This window comes from Natrix helvetica (assembly GCF_964273705.1).
Source record: "Natrix helvetica genome assembly, chromosome: 2".
Taxonomy (NCBI): domain Eukaryota; kingdom Metazoa; phylum Chordata; class Lepidosauria; order Squamata; family Natricidae; genus Natrix; species Natrix helvetica.
Window position 1 is genome coordinate 239,761,746 of NC_138552.1, and position 18,855 is coordinate 239,780,600.

The 18,855-nt window shown below is 39.4% G+C and overlaps 1 protein-coding gene across 2 annotated transcripts in view; it reads left to right on the forward strand.

Moving 5' to 3' along the window:
- NVL (nuclear VCP like) overlaps nucleotides 1–18,855 on the forward strand; it is a 66,960-nt gene that overhangs the window by 38,693 nt on the left and 9,412 nt on the right. For both annotated transcript variants that reach the window (XM_081942613.1, XM_081942614.1), the window contains exons 19-20: nucleotides 3,902–4,008; nucleotides 18,114–18,190. In XM_081942613.1, the coding sequence (XP_081798739.1) occupies nucleotides 3,902–4,008; nucleotides 18,114–18,190 (184 nt within the window). The remainder of the gene's footprint in view (nucleotides 1–3,901; nucleotides 4,009–18,113; nucleotides 18,191–18,855) is intronic.

An 18,855-nucleotide genomic window follows, 5' to 3' on the forward strand; every position in this document is an offset into this window, starting at 1 on the left:
CTTGCACATGTCATTCTTCCACACATTTCCAAAAAACCTTCCTCCCTTCTGACCCTACTATTTCTTGCAGGCCAATTATACTCCAGACAATTTCTTTTTCTATTAATGAAGACTATTTTAAACTCATAACCTGTTGGGGACAGTGGGGTTTTTTCAGTCACCATGTAAAATTGGGAAGGATGCTGTTTGTCTCAAGGTAAATCCACCCTCAGTTAGGTTTCAATAGAATACAATACAATAGTAGAGTTGGAAGGGACCTTGGAGGTCTTCTAGTCCAACCCCTGCCTAGGCAGGAAACCCTATACCGTTTCAGACAAATGGCTATCCAACATCATCTTAAAGACTTCCAGTGTTGGGGCATTCACAGCTTCTGGAGGCAAGCTGTTCCACTGACTAATTGTTCTAACTGTCAGGAAGTTTCTCCTCAGTTCTAAGTTGCTTCTCTCCTTGATTAGTTTCCACCCATTGCTTCTTGTTCCACCCTCAGGGGCTTTGGAGAATAGCTTGACTCCCTCTTCTTTGTGGCAACCCCTGAAATATTGGAACACTGCTATCATGTCTCCCCTAGTCCTTCTTTCTATTAAACTAGACATACCCAGTTCCTGCAACCGTTCTTCATATGTTTTAGTCTCCAGTCCCTTAATCATCTTTGTTGCTCTTCTCTGCACTCTTCCTAGAGTCTCCACATCTTTTTTACATCGTGGCGACCAGAACTGAATGCAGTATTCCAAGTGTGGCCTTACCAAGGCATTATAAAGTGGTATTAACACTTCACGTGATCTTGATTCTATCCCTCTGTTGATGCAGCCTAGAACTCTGTTGGCTTTTTTGGCAGCTGCTGCACACTGCTGGCTCATATTTAAATGGTTGTCCACTAGGACTCCAAGATCCCTTTCACAGTTACTACTACTGAGCAAGGTATCACCTATACTGTACCTGTGCATTCCATTTTTGTTGCCTAAATGTAGAACCTTACTCTTTTCACCATTGAATTTCATTTTATTAGATAGTGCCCAATGATAGTGCCCAATGTTCAAGTTTGTCAAGATCCTTCTGTATGACTTTGTCAATGTTCAAGTTTGTCAAGATCCTTTCAGTATGACTTTGGGTAGCATCGGTCAGTGCTGTTTTAAAGGACTGTAGATCCCATTGCTGATCAGCTGCTGATTGGTGAAGGTCCTTTTGTCAGTCATTGATGGGGGTTGGGAAGAGGATTATGGACCAGATATAAACCTTAGTTGGCAGTGGGCCTAAATCTTCCATATTTCTTAATACAAAGAATTACAGATGAACAAAAAATTGAAATCCTTCATTGAAACCTGGAATTTCTCAGAAGTGTTTTGAAAAAAGCTTTCCAGTGTAACGCAAACAAAATTAAAACAGTGATCCTAGCTAGACCTCTGTGATCATTTGACATATTGCTGCACAATAATCAGTCTAAAGCTATCCATGCTTTTTGTAACATACTTTAGTGGGTAAGTTATTGTGTCTAGTGCAATTGGGTTTAGCTGCCCCTTCGGTAGATTGTGTTTACAGCTAATCACAGAGTTCATAGGTACTGGATACAGGACCATAGAGGCAAGAAACTGTCCCCCTAAGCAATTTTCATTGGCAATAACTTTTCAAACAAGCCTTGCATATGCCAAATACTTATCTGTGATTTCCTGCAATTAAATTGGAATGGTGCCAAAAGGATGCAACAAGCAGCTCAGCAGGCATTTGTCAGCACTCCCTAAATCAAATGCCTATTTTAGTGGGATTTCAAAGCTACCCACAAGTCCAGGAAAAAGGAGGGCTGCAGAGCTATTTTAAGGAGGTGCCACAGTTCTCTGTGTTCCCATCCTTTTTCCAAAGTACTGCTTTGGCTTTGGGCCTGAAACAACATGTCCTTAGCAAAGACTTGTCACAGTCCATCCTTTTAGTATTATGAGTTTAAAGTAGGAGGGGCACTAATTATGAAACGAGATAGGCAGACCTCTTTTTAAAGCTGTGGCATCTCTGTTACTGAGGTGAAATATTTGTTTCTAGAAATGTTGGCTTTGTCCTCAGCATTATTATATTTGGAGCTGCTGGGTAATGTTCCTCATATGCCCTCTATTTTGTATTTAAAGGATGGATAATACTTTTGTTTGTTTTATTATGTTATTTTAAGACATAGGCAGAACAATATATTATTTGAGTATAGTGTTGTTTATAAAATATTGGCTAGAGATAATTAACACTCTTAATGGTTGAATAACTTAAACCTTTAAAAATAAAAAGAAGCACTGATGACGTTGCTTGGTTTGGTAATGAAACGTTTGCAAGAAAACAACCAACCTCAAAGTGCACCAAAGAACCAACATGAAGGAAAAAAAGTATATCAATGCTAGGGTCAGTGTTAATAAGCACAAGTTTATTTGATTTTTACATCCAGAACTAAATATGCCATTAGTAAACAATTACAAATTACATCAACGTATTTGTTATGTGTGAAATGCTCCATTTCTTCATTTTAAGTATCATGGCTATAAGATATATTTATTTTGGAAGTTCTTATTGTTTTAAAATGTTTTTTATTGTTTTAATTGTTTTTATACTTTTGCAATTGTAAGCCACCCAGAGTCATTGATTGAGATGGAGGGAGGAGTGGCTTCAGAAATTGAATGAATGAATGAATGAATGAATGAATGAATGAATGAATGAATTGAAGTGAATGCTTAATACTAAAGGTCTCCATTGTGGTGTTGTTGTACTGCTCTTAATTTTATTATTTCTATATTGCATTCTTTTTCTTAAAAAAAAAAAACTAGACAAAATAAAATAACAGCAACAAAGGGAAGCACTATTTTTTTTTAAAAAAAACTTGAGTTTCTAATTTTTCCCTTTCTTGTGCTTCTATCAATTTGCCTTGTTTTTGAGAGAATGTACTCCCCCAATACCATCAGTGTTTGTCAGAGTTTTGGCAGTGTGACTATTATTATGAGATAAACTCAGATAAACCCAGGAGCAAAACACAGCATACAGAGCCTTTAGATAATTAATAGTGGTTTATATAAACACATATACAGACATACACGTGCAGGAGATAAATTTCTTACTGCTCAGCTACAGACATAAGGAGAGAAATGAGATACATGACGAGAGAGAGAGAAACACTCTCTAATGGCCACCTATATATAGATACATCTTAAAGGAGAAATGCCTTGTGAAGACCCCACCAGAGTCTTAAAGAGGCGATACCATCTATTGCTGAATCATCCTCATTGCATCAGTTTACAGATTACGACCCTACATCAGTTGACAGCTATTAAATCCTCAGTTACCTGACAGTGTTTTTATTTGTCATGTTATGTAATATATTATTTATATGGGAACCATTCTTGCTTGAACTTAATTAAACTTCTATTTTGAATGTACATTGTTAGTTTTGCTATTGTTGTATATTTTCTAACAGGCATTGTTGCAATTATATCTTTCGCCAATGTTGAGCAAAATTTATTCTAACTGTTATGAGCATATATCCCAAAAAGTTATTATATTTCTCATTGATACATTCTGATGCACAGTAAAGGAACAAGTTGTAATTTTCTTCTGAATTTAATTTTCAATTTTTTTCTGCATTGTAGTATGTATATCTTTCCAGTATTTTTACGTTTTTCTCATACCTCCACCCTATGTAATAAATATTCTTTCTGTTTTTTGGTATTTTCAACATTTGTTACTGTAGAATTTTTTTTTTTATCTTCGAGATTATTTGTGTAATCATAAACCATCTGTAAGACATTTTCTACCAATTTTCTTTTAGTTGTAAGTTAGGGAAAAATATCTATTTGGTCCATAATTCTTCTCAAGGTTGTGTTGTGGTTATTTCTTTAAGCTTTTGCACCCATCTAATATTATCTTCCCATTTTCCCATCAGATATTATAGACCCAGCTATTTTGCGTCCAGGAAGGCTGGATAAAACACTTTATGTTGGTTTACCACCACCTTTGGATCGCCTTGCAATTTTAAAGACTATTACTAAAGTAAGTTTTTATTTTAAAAAGCAACATTGTATTGTTCTTAACCATGAGTGTACTATATATAGTAATATTTTATATGGTTTTATCTTCCTTGAGATTTGTGAAACTAGCAAGATTGAGGAGAAATGGGTGACTAAATATTTTTCTTGCAAATTTAGTTTCAGTTTCAGTTTCAATGACCTGAGAAGAAATGGGGGAAAAAATGGTCCATCATCTCATGCAAATGCAGTATGATGCAAGTAACATTGCTGCCAAAACAATTTTGCAAGAATTATATACAAGGGAAAGTTAAGAACTAAATTTCATAGCATTTTCTTGTTTCTCTTTGTGTCAGTTCTGTAGTGTTCTTTTAATGTTAATGCAATTTTGGTAAGTTACACCAAATCCAAAGTAGAAGTGAACCTCACCATCCCCATAGATAAGCTCATATTGTGAAACGAAATAAGACCTACATTTTTCAAATATATTTCCTACTCTGTCCAATTGGAATGGTTCCAAACATCTTGTTAGAGCAGTGAGTGACATATATTTAATAAAAAAGATGGGAAAGATTATAATTACTTTTTCTCTAGCTATGTAGTTCCAGAAAAGGACAATATTGACTTACTACAGACTGGAATTTTATTATAACTCGTTCATAACACTGTACAAATATGCAGAGATTAATCAACAAACATTGTATTGGGTGTACCAAACTACAGTACTAGTATTTTTTGTCTCAGTTGTGAGGGACTTTGCATCTTAACCACCTGACAGCAATAGTAGACCTATGTTCCCCCTAAGGTGCGCGGCTGCGCGGCCGCGCACATGGCAAGTCAATACCGCGCAGCAGTTTCTCACTGCCGCGCAGTGTCATTTGCCGGACATGGACTGCCAGACACGGACTGCAGTCTCTGCACTCTGCAGAACAGCCGCGGAATCGCGAACAAAACCCCCTCCAGCTAAATAGGAGTCTTGACAACATTTATTATGCGGTTTATTATGCAGTTGCATGTGGGTGGCACCTCCTGATTCTCCGCGCTTCAGACCTGTCAACAAAGCTTTTTGCTTGCGTGCAAGCCGGCGCCCTAAACGGGGCTTGGTCCGGTCGTCTCTTCCCTGCCTTTCCTTCCTTTTTTATTTTCTGTCTCAGACATGCGGGCGGGCATGCGCATGCTGTGGACACACCCGCTTAGACGCCGAGGTTGCTGCATGCTTAGCTGCGTGCGTATCTCCTCCTGGTTTTTTTCCTCTTACGTGCCTCCTTGGTGCAGCAGGCTAACGCCGGCCAAAGGAGTGGGGCGGACAGCATGGCACAACTGGGTAAATTATAAACCACAGATTTTAATCCTATTTAATTTTTAATGGTATCAAATTTAGCTATAAAGTGGCCTTACCTACTTTTTTTCCCCTGAGCCTGCTAAATTCTGGCCTGGATTTCCTATTGTGCAATTTGTGTCATGGACTTAATCATTTTAAATTCCATTAAATGCCAGTACACATCCTTTCTGCCAAGAGATCAGAAAAAACAATGCTCTAATCTTCTGATATTTAAATGATTTATAATGTTGTTTAGAAATATAATTTGGATTAAATTTGAAAGCTCTGCATTGATTAAATACTATGGAATACAATCCTACAGCAGTTGTTCTTTCTTTTTTGGTTTTAGAAAAGGATAATTCCCTTTTTAACCAGGCTTTTTGAATTAGTTTATGGTGATGTAAACACTAGTTTTTAAGTAGATTTCAATTTAAAAAAAAATCTGTTAGCTGCTTTGAATGCCTTGGAGATGAAAAGATGGGGTATAAAACTGAAATAATAAAAAATTAGTACATTCATTTTGAAAACTAACTGTACAGTTCCTTTTAACTTTATTTTAACCTCCATATTTAACTGTACATATTTAATTTTTATTGTATTTTGATGTATTCTTTGCATGGACTGTACACCGCCCCGAGTCCCTTTTGGGAGAGGGGGCGGTCTAGAAGCACAAATAAATGAAATGAAATGAAATGAATGAATGAAAAATAAATGCAATACTTGATTAATTTTATATCTTTATTCAAAATAGTTTTGGCAAGGGGGAGAGTTTCATGATAAATCATTTTATTACATTTATATTGCATTTATATATTATATTCATTACATTTATACTCCACATTATATATTTGTATTGTTATTTTAGTGTTTATTGTCAATTTTGATTGATATTATATTGATATATCAATACTGATTTTAGTCATACTAAATAACAATTACTGCTATTATTTATCAGCATTAAATATTTACAGTTTTTAATATTGACAGTCATATTTTAGAATAATAGGATTATCTTTTGATAGGATAATTGGCAAAATCTAATTCAGATGTGATGGATTGCATTCCAAAGGAATGTGAGAGGACAGGTTGCCTGCAAAATGCCAGGGCCCAGGCTGTTGGTGCCATGTCTCTCTCTAGCCAGTCTAACAATGTAAAAGTTTAGCAGAGAGGCTTTTTTTTTCAGTGTGACCAGAAAAGTATAGTGTTTGAGCGGCACATTTTCATGCCTGGCATTCATCTTGCTGAAACCTCACTCGCAATTGGCAGTTGACACTTGGAATGTTGCGCAAATATCCAGCAGACGTGACAACAGTTCAAACTGTTGCTCTCTTAGGTGCTCAGACATGAAAATGTTCCGCTCAAACACTATACTTTTCCGCTCACACTGAAAAAAAATTAGAGGGAACATTGTAGTAGACTGCAAGAAAAAAGAGAGAGATGGAAAACTGAGATGCTGTCATAACAGCCTTTATATGTATTTATTGGATTTATATCACGTATTTTGTACCAAATATGTTAGTGGTGTAGATAGCATTCCTTTCACTAATTTTTCTCACAACAAAAACTGTGTGAGGTAGATTGCTCTGAGAAAGAGTAATTGGCAAAAGTCACCAATTAAACTGAAGATAGGCCAGAGTTTGGTTTCCCTAATCAACACATTAACCACTACACCACATTTTAGACAAAAGGTATAAAGTTCTTTTACTTAGACCTAAAAAACCCTAAATAAAATATCTTTAAAAGTCAGGTTAAAACTCTAGCAAATTCAGACATATTTCTTGAGTAAAAATGTGTAAAGGTAAAAGGGGAAAATAAAATGAGAGGGATAAGAGACTGGGAATTAAGCCAAACAAGAAAAGAGTGAAAGAAAAAGTTTGTAAATAGCCACAGAGGGTTAAGTTAAAGAAGAAAGGTAGATAAAACAGGGGGGAAAAACTTTATTCATTAAAAAGCACAGTGTTAAGATTGCACTTATTTGAATATTTGCCTGAGAATAAGCCGTTCCCTTCACTCTGCAACTTTTTCTTAAGTGATGTGTAAAGAATGTAACTGCAGCTTTTTCAACAAGAGAAAGGGACATCTGGCAAATTACTGGGGAAGCAAGTTTCTAATTTCCCTTATAGAGAAGAGTTTTTTTCTGTAAAAGGTTGGCATATGCAGTTGGTGGTGTGATTAAAACTACATCAATGTATGGTGGTCAGATACTCACTCCAAACAAAATTTTGTGTAATAGTACAGAGCAAAACCTCTGGAGATAGTAGTTTTGCTCTTAGCAATTTGCTTTGCTGAACTGAACAATTTCCGGAGTGCAGTAATAATAAAGCTATTTCTTGCCCATCTTCCTCTCCTCCTGAATCTAATTCTTACCTTAATACTAATGTCTAAACCAGAATTTGTGGTTTATAATTAGCTATATTGTGACTTTTTTAGACTAGTGTGAAATAGGGTACTATACTTTTTTGACTTTAAATTACTAAATCCCACTGAATTCATTGTACATAGCAGGGGTGTCAAACTGGCGGCCTGCAGGCCAGATGTGTCATGCGCAGGCCAAGCCCATCCCAGCTCCCCAAAGGGGGAAAAAAAGTTGCAATGCATCATGTGACGGCAGCGTGACATGGCAAGTTCAACAGCCGTGGTATATAGGCTTTCAGTTTCAATCTTTTCTACTTAATAACTCTGAATCTTTTGATACGGTACTGTTTTAACAGAGTAAAGCGTTTGTAATTTTAGGGTCGCCTTGACCTGGTTTCCAAGCAGCCTCTGCAAACTCCTGGTATAATATCTACCTAGATGTCATTTAAAGTGCAACATTTGCTTAAGTTTTGATTGAGCATCTAAATAGGTGTGTTTTAATCTCTGGATTGAAATGTTTATTGCTTTTACATCTGGCTTGTTCAGTGATTTCAGGACTGCATTACCGTTTATCCCAAGTGTAGGGGGATTCTCGGAGTACAAACGCAAACAGGGAACTTAGAGACTGCAATCCAGAGATTGCACTCCCCATTGTATTGTCATGTATTAATCCTACCATGGAGAGGTTCAAGATTGCACGGTGATTTTTCTTGGCTGAATGAACCTGACTTTCTGAAAACCTATTCCAAATATAATTTCGCATATCTCAGTCTGAGCATAAATTAATGTTTGTAACCAGCTGTCTAGAAATCATCCAATTTAGGCAATCACACCATCCTCTCGTATTGAAAAGGACAGGAGGTTTCTTCCGATTGCATTGTTAATGATTGCTGGCGCTGATGAGAGGGTGAAACCAAATTACATAATAGGTTAACTTTTGGTGGCATATGTCAGCATTGCAGTATTTCGTGTACTACTTGTTTTTTAATTCAGTAGATTTGTCACTCTGCAACATATGGCACATATGGAGAAAGGCCAATAGAGTCTTCATAAATTACGGCATTGCCTATTGAATGTGGATTCTCTCTTCTGATGGGAACAAGAATTATATATATATCTCATATTACAAGAACAATATAAATCTCATGTTCGCCATCACAAATGCTTCTTTGTGCCAGACGGAACAGAGCTGAAGGAAAAACAAACTTGATTTTTATGTTGTGCTAAGCAGGTCAAGTGTGGCGGCAGCCTGTGGCCTCCGGACTGAATGCAGCCTCCCAGCCCTTTTTCTGGAACCTTCTCTGATCATGACTGATGAAAATTAATAATACAATTTCTTGGCCCTTTTGAGGTAGAAAATAAATATGGCAGTTGATAAGTTAGTAACCTAGTTATTTATTTACTGAATTTGGCTTTCCCATTGACTTTGCTGGTCAAAAAGTAGCAAAAGGCAATCACTTGATCTTGGGACACAGCAATGGTCATAAATATGAACCAGTTGCCAGCAACTGAATTTTGATCACATGATCATGGGGGTGCTGGAAAGGTGGTAACTGTGAAAAGCAGTCATAAATCACTTTTTTCAGTGTTGTTGTAACTTTGAACAGTCACTAAATGCATTGTTGTAAGTCGAGGGCTATCTGTACTTAGCAGGTCCTGGAAGGGGCATGTTAATTGTGATCCTTAGCAACCCTTGGCAATTAAAAGGATGTCTATAAGGCTTAGCAGGAGGAGAGAATACAGCCAATGTGGTTAACTTGTTTTGTGTGTAATGGAAGTCAGTGCTTATAGCATGGCTTATAGAGATAATCCTTATTTAGCAATCTTGTTTAGCAATAATTTGCAGTTACAACTGTGGTGAAAAATAATTTTATGACTAATTCCCATAAGCTGAAGATCGTAGACACACATGTGGCATCATGTAAAACCGAGTTACTGATCCTAATTGTGATTGTTAAACAAGGACTATCTAGAGCAGGGGTGTTGAACTCGCGTTGTCACGGTGGCATCATATGATGTATCGGAACTTCTTTTCCCTTTCACTAAACTGGACATGGGCATGGGCAGTGTATGATGTATCCAGCCCACGGGCTGCAAGTTTGACAGCCCTGATGTACAGCAATAAACTACAATTTGTAATCATGACTTGACATTGGTTTACTGGTTCTTATGATACACAAATAATACTATTAATGTATTGACAAAGCCATCAGTTAATGTAAGTTCAGTGTTCCTTAATTAAATTGTAAGAAATACCTTTTTGTATCAAACAAATGTTTCCTATCAATTTCTGGAATAATTGGGTGTAGTTTGGATTGATAAATTTTAAATAGAGCATAATTCTGCAGATGTATTGTCTCATGCCTGATCAGCACCACCAAAGAAATGTTTGTATGGTGGATATTGTTAAGCTATTTAGTCTGTTTGTGAAAGGTCAGATACTGTAGTTTATATTTAAAATTACTATTATAATTTAAATTTATATTTATACTCTTTATTGGTTGGAGATCCAAAGCTCTGCCCACAATCCCTATCGTGGCAGCTTTCTGCTGTATGTGGCTGGGATTCTATTTGCTGTCACTTTTACTCAAGAACAGATTCTTCTCCCCCCCAGCCCAGGCGCTTTTTCCTTCAGAAGAAGAGAGTTGAAAAAATCTCCGTGGCATCTGACATATGTGGCATATTAGACCCCCTGCTATAGAGAAAAAAACATCTAGGTGGAATTTCTGTTATGTGTATTGCAGCTAAAATCAACTGGATAAGCATTAAAAGGACAGTTGGAAAAGGAAAAAAAAGAAAATCAGGATTCCTGCCAGCACACACACACACAGAAAAAAGTAGTAGCAAAGATATAACGAACAGATCTAACCATAATATAAACTAACAAAAGAATCCAAATCACATTTCCCAGAAGTTAAGAACCAGTTGCCCAATCCTGGTTGAATGAGAAGATATTAGTCATCTAGCTCAATTCCAAAGTTCCCAGTAACACACGTAAGGGTTTTTCCTTAGATGACTAATATCTCCTCATTCAACCTGTATTGGCCAACTGATCCTTAACCTTTGGGAAAAATTTCCTTCTCTTATATAGATTAAAGAAGAAAGGCACAATAGTGGCTGCTTCCTCCTTCCATAGTAGATAAGGCGAGGGGGTGGGGGAAACAACACCTATCCTGCTTGCTTAGAGTTTGCATTTCCCCAGCTTTGCTGGAGACTGCTCCTTATTTAGACTGGCAGGTATTTGCCAGTTCTCCGAACTACTCAAAATTTCGGCTACCCATTTTCCAGAACTGGTCAGAACCTACTGAATACCACCTCTGCAGGGAACATTGGAAATTGGGATCACATGACTGTAGAGATGCTGCAACAGCCAGAATTCTGAATTATCACTAATACAATGCCATCATAACATTGAACAGTCATTGAACCAGTAGTCATTAAATGAGGATTCCCCGTATTTCTTCCACAAGATCAGACTCATAACTCGGGACTGCACATAATTGTAGCATTGCTCCTACAAAATGCTTTTAGTATAATTTAACTTTACATCCCCATCTTGAAACCAAAATAAAGACCAAGCCCAAATCATATGTATTAGATCTTTTAAATAACTCCAGCATAAGAAAATCCGATAGCCAATGTTGTTGTTTCTTCAGCAACCACAGAGATGCCCAATAAACATGAAAAAAGTTTTTTTTAATGAATTAGTTCCATTTAAATGTTATAAGTCCCTAAAATTCTATTCTAAATTTCAATTAGAATCCTACTCTAAATTTATAAGATTTTAGAATGCTATTCCTTAAAATGTCAGGGTTTTAAAAAATAAAATAAAATAGGGTATTCCAGTTTTTACTTCCAGATTTCTTGTAAATTGTCATTGTTTATCTTCAAAATCCTCTTCAACAATTTGAATAAATTCACTGTAATTTTAAGTTTCTCTGAGATATTTTCTGTACACCGTATAATTTAGAAGGCTGCCAATGTACCAAACCCAAATTCAGTAATCCACAAACATTTTAATTTGGATATATTACAGCTAAGCTATTTCAGGCAATCCAAATTCTTTTTGTAGTGAGTCAATCCTTTTAAAAAAAAATACTTTAAAGATCAATTCATCTAAATATTCTTTCCGCCTATGTACTTAAAGAACTTTCATATTAAAAATGATTATCCCAAAGAGTTAGTTTTTCATAAGAAACAAGATTAAGCTTAACACTCTTCCTATACTCTTCCAAATTATTTTGCTGATGATTAAAATGACATGCTGATTAAAATGAATGAATTGGGTGGCCATACAAATCTCCCTAATAAATAAAATGAATTAAATAGAATAAAATTTGAACCAAGTATTTGACAGAGGTCAAATGATAGCATTCTATTTGTGGCCCTATTAATCTTTATTCCTTCTTAAATTATTTTCCTGTGATCGTGGAGACAGCAGCCAGACTGGGTTTGCTCCGTCCAGTAACCAATTGGACTAAGTCTACACTTATGATGTCATCGGGCCCTTGTGGCTCCTCCCCAGTTCAGACTCAGTCCAACCAGGACTGGCTGTGAGAATTGATCTCTCCTCCAAATTTTAACTTGATAACGTTAATTGGTGATTTTTTACAATTTTTTCCCCTTGAATTGGCTTTTTTAATTGATTTTTTTTTCTTCTGACTAAATTGAAGGGAAATTCAAAATTGCTTTCTGGCTGCCTCTGTTCAGCCATCTGACTGACTGCGGCCACAAGTTCGCTCAGGAAGCCTGCCTTGCAGTCAGATCGGCCAGCTCACGAGCTACACCTCCGGAGCTGTTTCCCCGCGGCACTCCTTGACTCTGGGCACTCGGAGGGACGCGCGACGTCCAGGCGAGGTCGGTGGCCATTCAGCGGATCGCCCGGCCACTAAGAGTGTTGGTGGCCATTTTGCGGGTCAGAAAAGCCTGCGAAGATAGCGGTGGCCATTTTGAGGCTTGGAAAACAATTTTAGATCCATTTTAGATCCATTTAGTTGGCCATTTAGGACAGTTTTAAAAAGCTGTGAACTCTGCAGCAGCCGATTCGAGTGCCCAGCGACCCACATCTTCTCAGGTGGACAGGATCAGGAGCGCCTGGCCAGCAAACGATTGAGACCATTGCCTATATTTATTGTGGTTTGAATTTATATCGAGTGACATGGCTGACCAAGCTGTGGCTGCAGATAAAGGAATAGAGGAGGCAGGGCCATCTGGGACAAAGAGCAGTAGGAAGAGGCAAGCCAAAGAGGCTCCTTCCTCGGGTAAACCCCAAGGTCTCTAAAGTGACTACCAGGGCAGAAGAGCGCAGGCAAAGGCTCTTGAGAAGGGGTTTCAAAGGGCCCAGAAACAGCAACAAATTCTAACTGCACAGCCCTCTCCTCCTCCCCCCAAGGATCTTCAAGCTGCCTCCCCAGCTCCACCTGTCTTGCCTCCCATGGGCCCTTGCCTTTCAATGGCTGACTCAGATAGGGCAACTGTCTTCTTCAGAGTCCACCTCTTCTATAGAGCCTGACAATAGTGGCAATGTCCCCCTCAATAAAGAATGCACCTTTGAACAGGCTTCCCTCCCTGTTACGGATGGTTCTGGTATTCCCCAAGCTATGTACACCTCTCCTACAGATATGGCAACCATCATTGCTGAAACCATTAAACAGGTCATGGCTGCTGGCCTACAACAGTGTCCCCAACCTACTCCATCACATAGCCACAAGCATAAATCTTCTGCAACTCCTCAACAACCTGACCCTTCTGCTTCTACCTCTCAGGCTTCAGTTGGTGGGGAGCAAGATAACCTGCGGGATTCAGACCTGTCTGACGATGAGGTGGTCACCCCGGATCCCCCGGCCTTTGCCAGATTATTCAAAACTGATCGCTTTAAGACCCTTCTACTTAAGGCCATTAAAGCTGGTAACTCACCATCTTCTGCTTCAGCTTCTACTTCACAGGAGAAACCGACAGAACCAGCTACAATGGAGGGTCCCAGTACCCCTTCACCAAACCTACTGTGAAAAGGAGGTGATCCCTGTTCCCAAGATCTTCCTAAACGTGATTCAGAAGCAGTGGGAGTCCCCAGGCACAGGTCCACAGCCGACCAACCTCGACAAATGCCCCTACAACATTGCACCGGAACTCACCAAATTCTTTGAGATTCCCCCAGTGGACGCACCAGTTGCATCCCTGTCATCCCCTACAGTGGTCTCTGGAGCCCCTGAGGAGGTCCTCAAGCCTGAGGAGAAAAGGTCAGACCAAACCTTAGTCAAAAACTATCAGGCTGGGGCCTGGGCTGTTAGGGCCTCCATGGCCACTTCCTTTTTCTCTAGAGCGGCCCTAGTCTGGATTGTGCAACTTCAGGAGCGCATTGCTCCTACTGACACTAGGTCACATAGAGACCTCAACAAGATTAGAGCAGCCGTTGAATTTGCGGCTGATTCTTCTCTCAATGCTGCCAGGTTTGCTTCTAAAGCCATGGCCTCTTCAGTCACGGCTAGGCGTCTGCTTTGGCTCAAGCCATGGCAGGCGAATGTCCGTACCAAGTGGTGCCTGGCTCCCCTTTCAGTGGCATCCAATTATTTGGTACCCCTTTGGAACTGTACCTCATGGAATCTAAAGACAAGCGCAAGGTCCTTTCATCCATCTATAAGAAACAGGACAGATTCCACAGCAGGACCCTTCAATGGTTCATGCTTCCACATCAAAAGGCCGACAACAGCTGTTCTCCTCTCTGGGTTCCCCTTCCCAGCCAGGTCTTACAATCCCTCAAATGGTGGCAGTCCCCAGCGATTTTGCAGGGAACCTTGTTCAGGGATCCGTACCATCTCACACTTATGATGGACGCAAGTCTTACAGGGTGGGGGGCACACATTCAGGACCTAGTGGCTCAGGGTCAGTAGTCCTTCGAAGAGAGCCAAAATAGCATAAATTGGCTAGAGTTGCGGGCTGTTTGGGTCGCCCTCAGACAATTCCAACACAAAGTCCACATATTAGTCCTAACAGACAATACCACGACCAAGGCGCACATAAACTGGCAGGGGGGGGGGACATGTTCCTGGCCCCTAATGCAGGAGTCCAACTTGTTGTGCCGGTGGGTGGAACCTCATCTGTCATCTCTCAGGGCAGAGCACATCTCAGGGGCCTCCAACATCCAGGCAGACTGGCTGAGCCAGAGAAGGATAGATCAGGTGGAGTGGAGTGTCCATCCGAACTTCTTCCATCGAATGACACTACGATTCGGTCTCCCAGTCTTAGACCTGTTTGCGAAAGCAGACAACAACCAGGTGCCCAAGTATTACTCATGGTTCAAGGATCCCATGGTGGAAGGAGTAGACGCCCTCTGGTGCCAGTGGCCCAAAGGTCTCCTGTGCATGTTTCCGCCTCTTCCCCTCATTCAGAGAGTAATTTGGAAAATGTTGGAGCAGGAGGCAGAACTATTGCTGCTAGCGCCGAACTGGCCATGCCGGCCTTGGTATGCCGACCTAGTGACTCTGTCAATCTCCACTCCATGGCACATCCCACGGTCTCTCCTGTCTCTGCACCGGGGTCAGTTTGTCATCCCAAACGCCAGTGGCTACAATTTACCCCATGGCGATTGAGCGGCAAGCCTTAACAACTGATAACATCTTTTCAACATCATTGCTACCATTCAGGCATCACGCAGAAGCTCTACTAACCACATTTACGATGCCACTTGGCAGGCATTCGCACTATGGTGTACCAGCAGGACTATTGACTCACTTAAAGTGTCCATTCCTCAGATATTGGACTTCTTACAGAGGGGGCTTGATCAGGGCCTTACCCCTAATACATTACGCTGACAGGTGGCTGCGTTGGCTTCTGTCCTGGACGGTCTTGCCTCTGACCATCTACCTTCTCATCCCTTGATCTGGAGATTCCTATGTGGAGCGTCCAACCTGCGTCCCCCTGCCATCCATTGGTATCCAACTTGGGACTTGCCTCGTGTCCTAGAGGCTCTGACTGCCTCGCCCTTTGAACCTATGAGATCCTCTTCCTTGAAACTGAGTCGTTTTAAGACTGGACCCAACATTCATACTGAAGGTGAATAGCTGCTTCCACAGGGGTCAAGAGTTAACCTTGCCTGATTTCTGCCCGTCTCATCATGAGAGGGAGCGTAAGTGGCACACTTTTGACATACGACGTGCCCTCAAGATCTACATCGACTGCACTGCTTCGCTCCGCCACTCGGAAGCTCTCTTCGTTTCCTTCTGCCAGGCTTCCTTGGGTACCAAGACTTCATTGTCGAGCTGGAGCGGTGGATCAGGGCCTGTATTAAACTGTCTTATGAACTCCAATCCTTGCAGGTTCCTCTAAACATTACAGCTCATTCTACACATAGTGCTGCGACAACTGCTGCTTGGTCCACGCAGGCCACGTTGGAAAAAGTCTGCTGGGCAGCCACGTGGGCATCTCCCACGGTCTTTATACATCATAACAAGTTAGACAAGTATGCGTTGGCTGACGCAGCTTTTGGCCGCAGGGTGCTGCAACAAGTGCTTGTGCCTTAACGGACTTCTTTAGTATCCCCACCCTAATGGACAGCCCAGTCTTTGGTATGTCCCAGTCTGGCTGCTGTCTCCACTGTCACAGGAAAATGGGCATTGGTCTTACCTGATACGCTCATTTTCTGTTGAAGTGGAGACAGCAGCCAGACCCTCCCTGGTATGCGTCACGCAATGGAATTTTTTCGTGCGGAGGAGAGAGAAACAGAGCCTATGGACTTGCATATGTGCGTTTTTTTCTCATTTGAGTTTACAGTTTTCCTTCGTCTGAACTGGGGATGGGCCACAGGGGCCTGTTGATATCATAAGTGTAGACTCAATCCAATTGGTTAATGGACAGAGCAACCCCAGTCTGGCTGCTGTCTCCACTTCAACAGAAAATGAGCGTATCAGGTAAGAACCAATGCCTATTCTCATTCCATTCAAAAATTGGAGTCAAATTATAAATCCAATGATGTAATTGAAAGTCTGGAATGTTACACCTCCTCTCACATGAAAACCTATCTAATGAGATTTGGAAGCAATGACTTTGGCTCCCATGGAAATTTCATATTGAGGAGTTGCGGAGGCCAATAGTTCCAGTACCAAATTAAATATAAAGGATAAGGATAAAGGACTGCCTTCATGAGTTCCATAGAGTATCAATAGGTGAAAAATTATACCATAATAAGGGATTTAAATACTGCATTCTTAACTGGTTAATAAAAACAGAAGTAAATCCTTTTTTTTCTTAAACTTGTTCAAACAAAATATCCAAACCCTTTTCTGTTGCTAGATGCCAGAAAATTAGATCAAATTTCTCAGATTGAATTGTAAAAATGTCTACCATTCACCTGCTATTACAAGATGTTAGAATTTTTAATAAAACTAGATTGTGCAAGGTAAACTAAACAAGGAAATAACCTCTGTACTAGGGTTATAATCAAATGTTTATTGTCTGCAGCTAAGAAAGTTATTGAACAAAAACTAGTACAAGTACTTGGAACTTTGCTCAGTTTCACTAATATGGCTACATACACTTCCTAAAGCAAGAAGGGAAACTTATGTTTCATATATTCATCTCACTAAATATGTGTTACCAGCAACATGAAAGAGCCAGTTTAATACATTGGCTAAGGTATTAGGCTAGAAATTGTGATAATTTGAGTCTTTGGACATGAAACTAATTTGGTGACCCTGGGTTCTCTCAGCCTTAAGCTGGAAACAGTGGCAAACCATTTCTCAAACATTCTGTCAAGTAAACCACAAGAACAAGTCCAGACAGTTTCCAGGAGTCAACACTGACTTGAATACGAATGTATATGTGTTCCATTTCCATAAAAGTCATAATTCCATTTTAATAAAAACCCATCTCCATCAGCGGCCTTCCCTGCTTTCATAAATAATTTCTTTTAACATTAATGGTCCAACTAGGTTTTCCCAATGGGTAATTTCTTGGGAAGTCATTACCTTTGTTTTATTTAAAAAAGTATAAATGGGAGACACACATGCAGTGTGATATGTACACAAGGGGTAGGACTTCAACACAATAACACAATGTTGCTTTCATCAGTTTGTCCACTGCCCACCTCCACTGCTGTTGCTGCTGGCCATATGGAACGGGGCTTTTGAGTGAAGTACTCCAGCTGTAATACTGTCCTCGAAGGAATATAGTTCTCTCTTCCATTGATATTGAGACTAGTTGTTTTGTTCAGCTTCACTGTTGTATGATGACATTTTTTCCAATGCTTATTTTCAAAATAAAATGTTGTTTTTCTCTTGTTTTAAAACTTGCTCTCTGTGATTCTTTAATATCTGTAAACTTAACTTATTATCTTAAATTATTGGTCTCTTTGGGAAGCTTTCACATTCAAAATGCAACTCAGAAATCTTATATATAAATTAAATAATGTCATTTCTCATATGTATCAAAGTAATTGAATGTCTTTTTTATGGTTACAGGATGGAACTGTACCCCCACTTGATACTGATGTGCACCTAGAAGAAATTGCTGACAACCCCTGCTGTGATTGCTTTACGTGAGTAATATCCTGCTTGGAATCAGTTTTGAGAGGAAATAAAGGAACGTTTATACTCTGGAGCAGACTTCTTCAGAATTAATAGTTTGGTTAATTGCAGGGAAGAAGGATCATTTCCAAGATAAAACATGTGAGTCACAGGGTGGTATATGCATTATTCATATACATGGCTGCATTAGTAGAATCTCTCTGGACTCTCCTTACACATATATTGAAACTTTCAGCATGACTGTGGATGTTTGCTTACATTATAAACATTTAGTGCTCAAAATTAGAAACAAATATAACTGCAAATACAAGTGCAGTCATTTCTTAGTTTTTCAGCTCTTGGATCCTAGATCTTTTTAAAAATAAAATAAAATCCTTGAAAGTAGCCCGGCCTTCAGGAGGACATATTTCCTTACTTCCATCATAGAATTCTATGTATATTTATTTCATTATGTCAGTATCAAACTATGTCAAAAGCACTTATTAAATAGCTCTCCATACTGTTTTGAGATTTCAAAAAAATCAGTAAAAACCATTGCATTTTTAAATTGCATTAATTTTTATTTTACAGATTTAAGCCATTGGCATGTCAGTTTTATACAAATGAAAGTTGGTTATTAATGATTTTAAGAGGGACAGAAGGCCTCCTTGTTTAAAAGAGGCAATTATTAGATTAT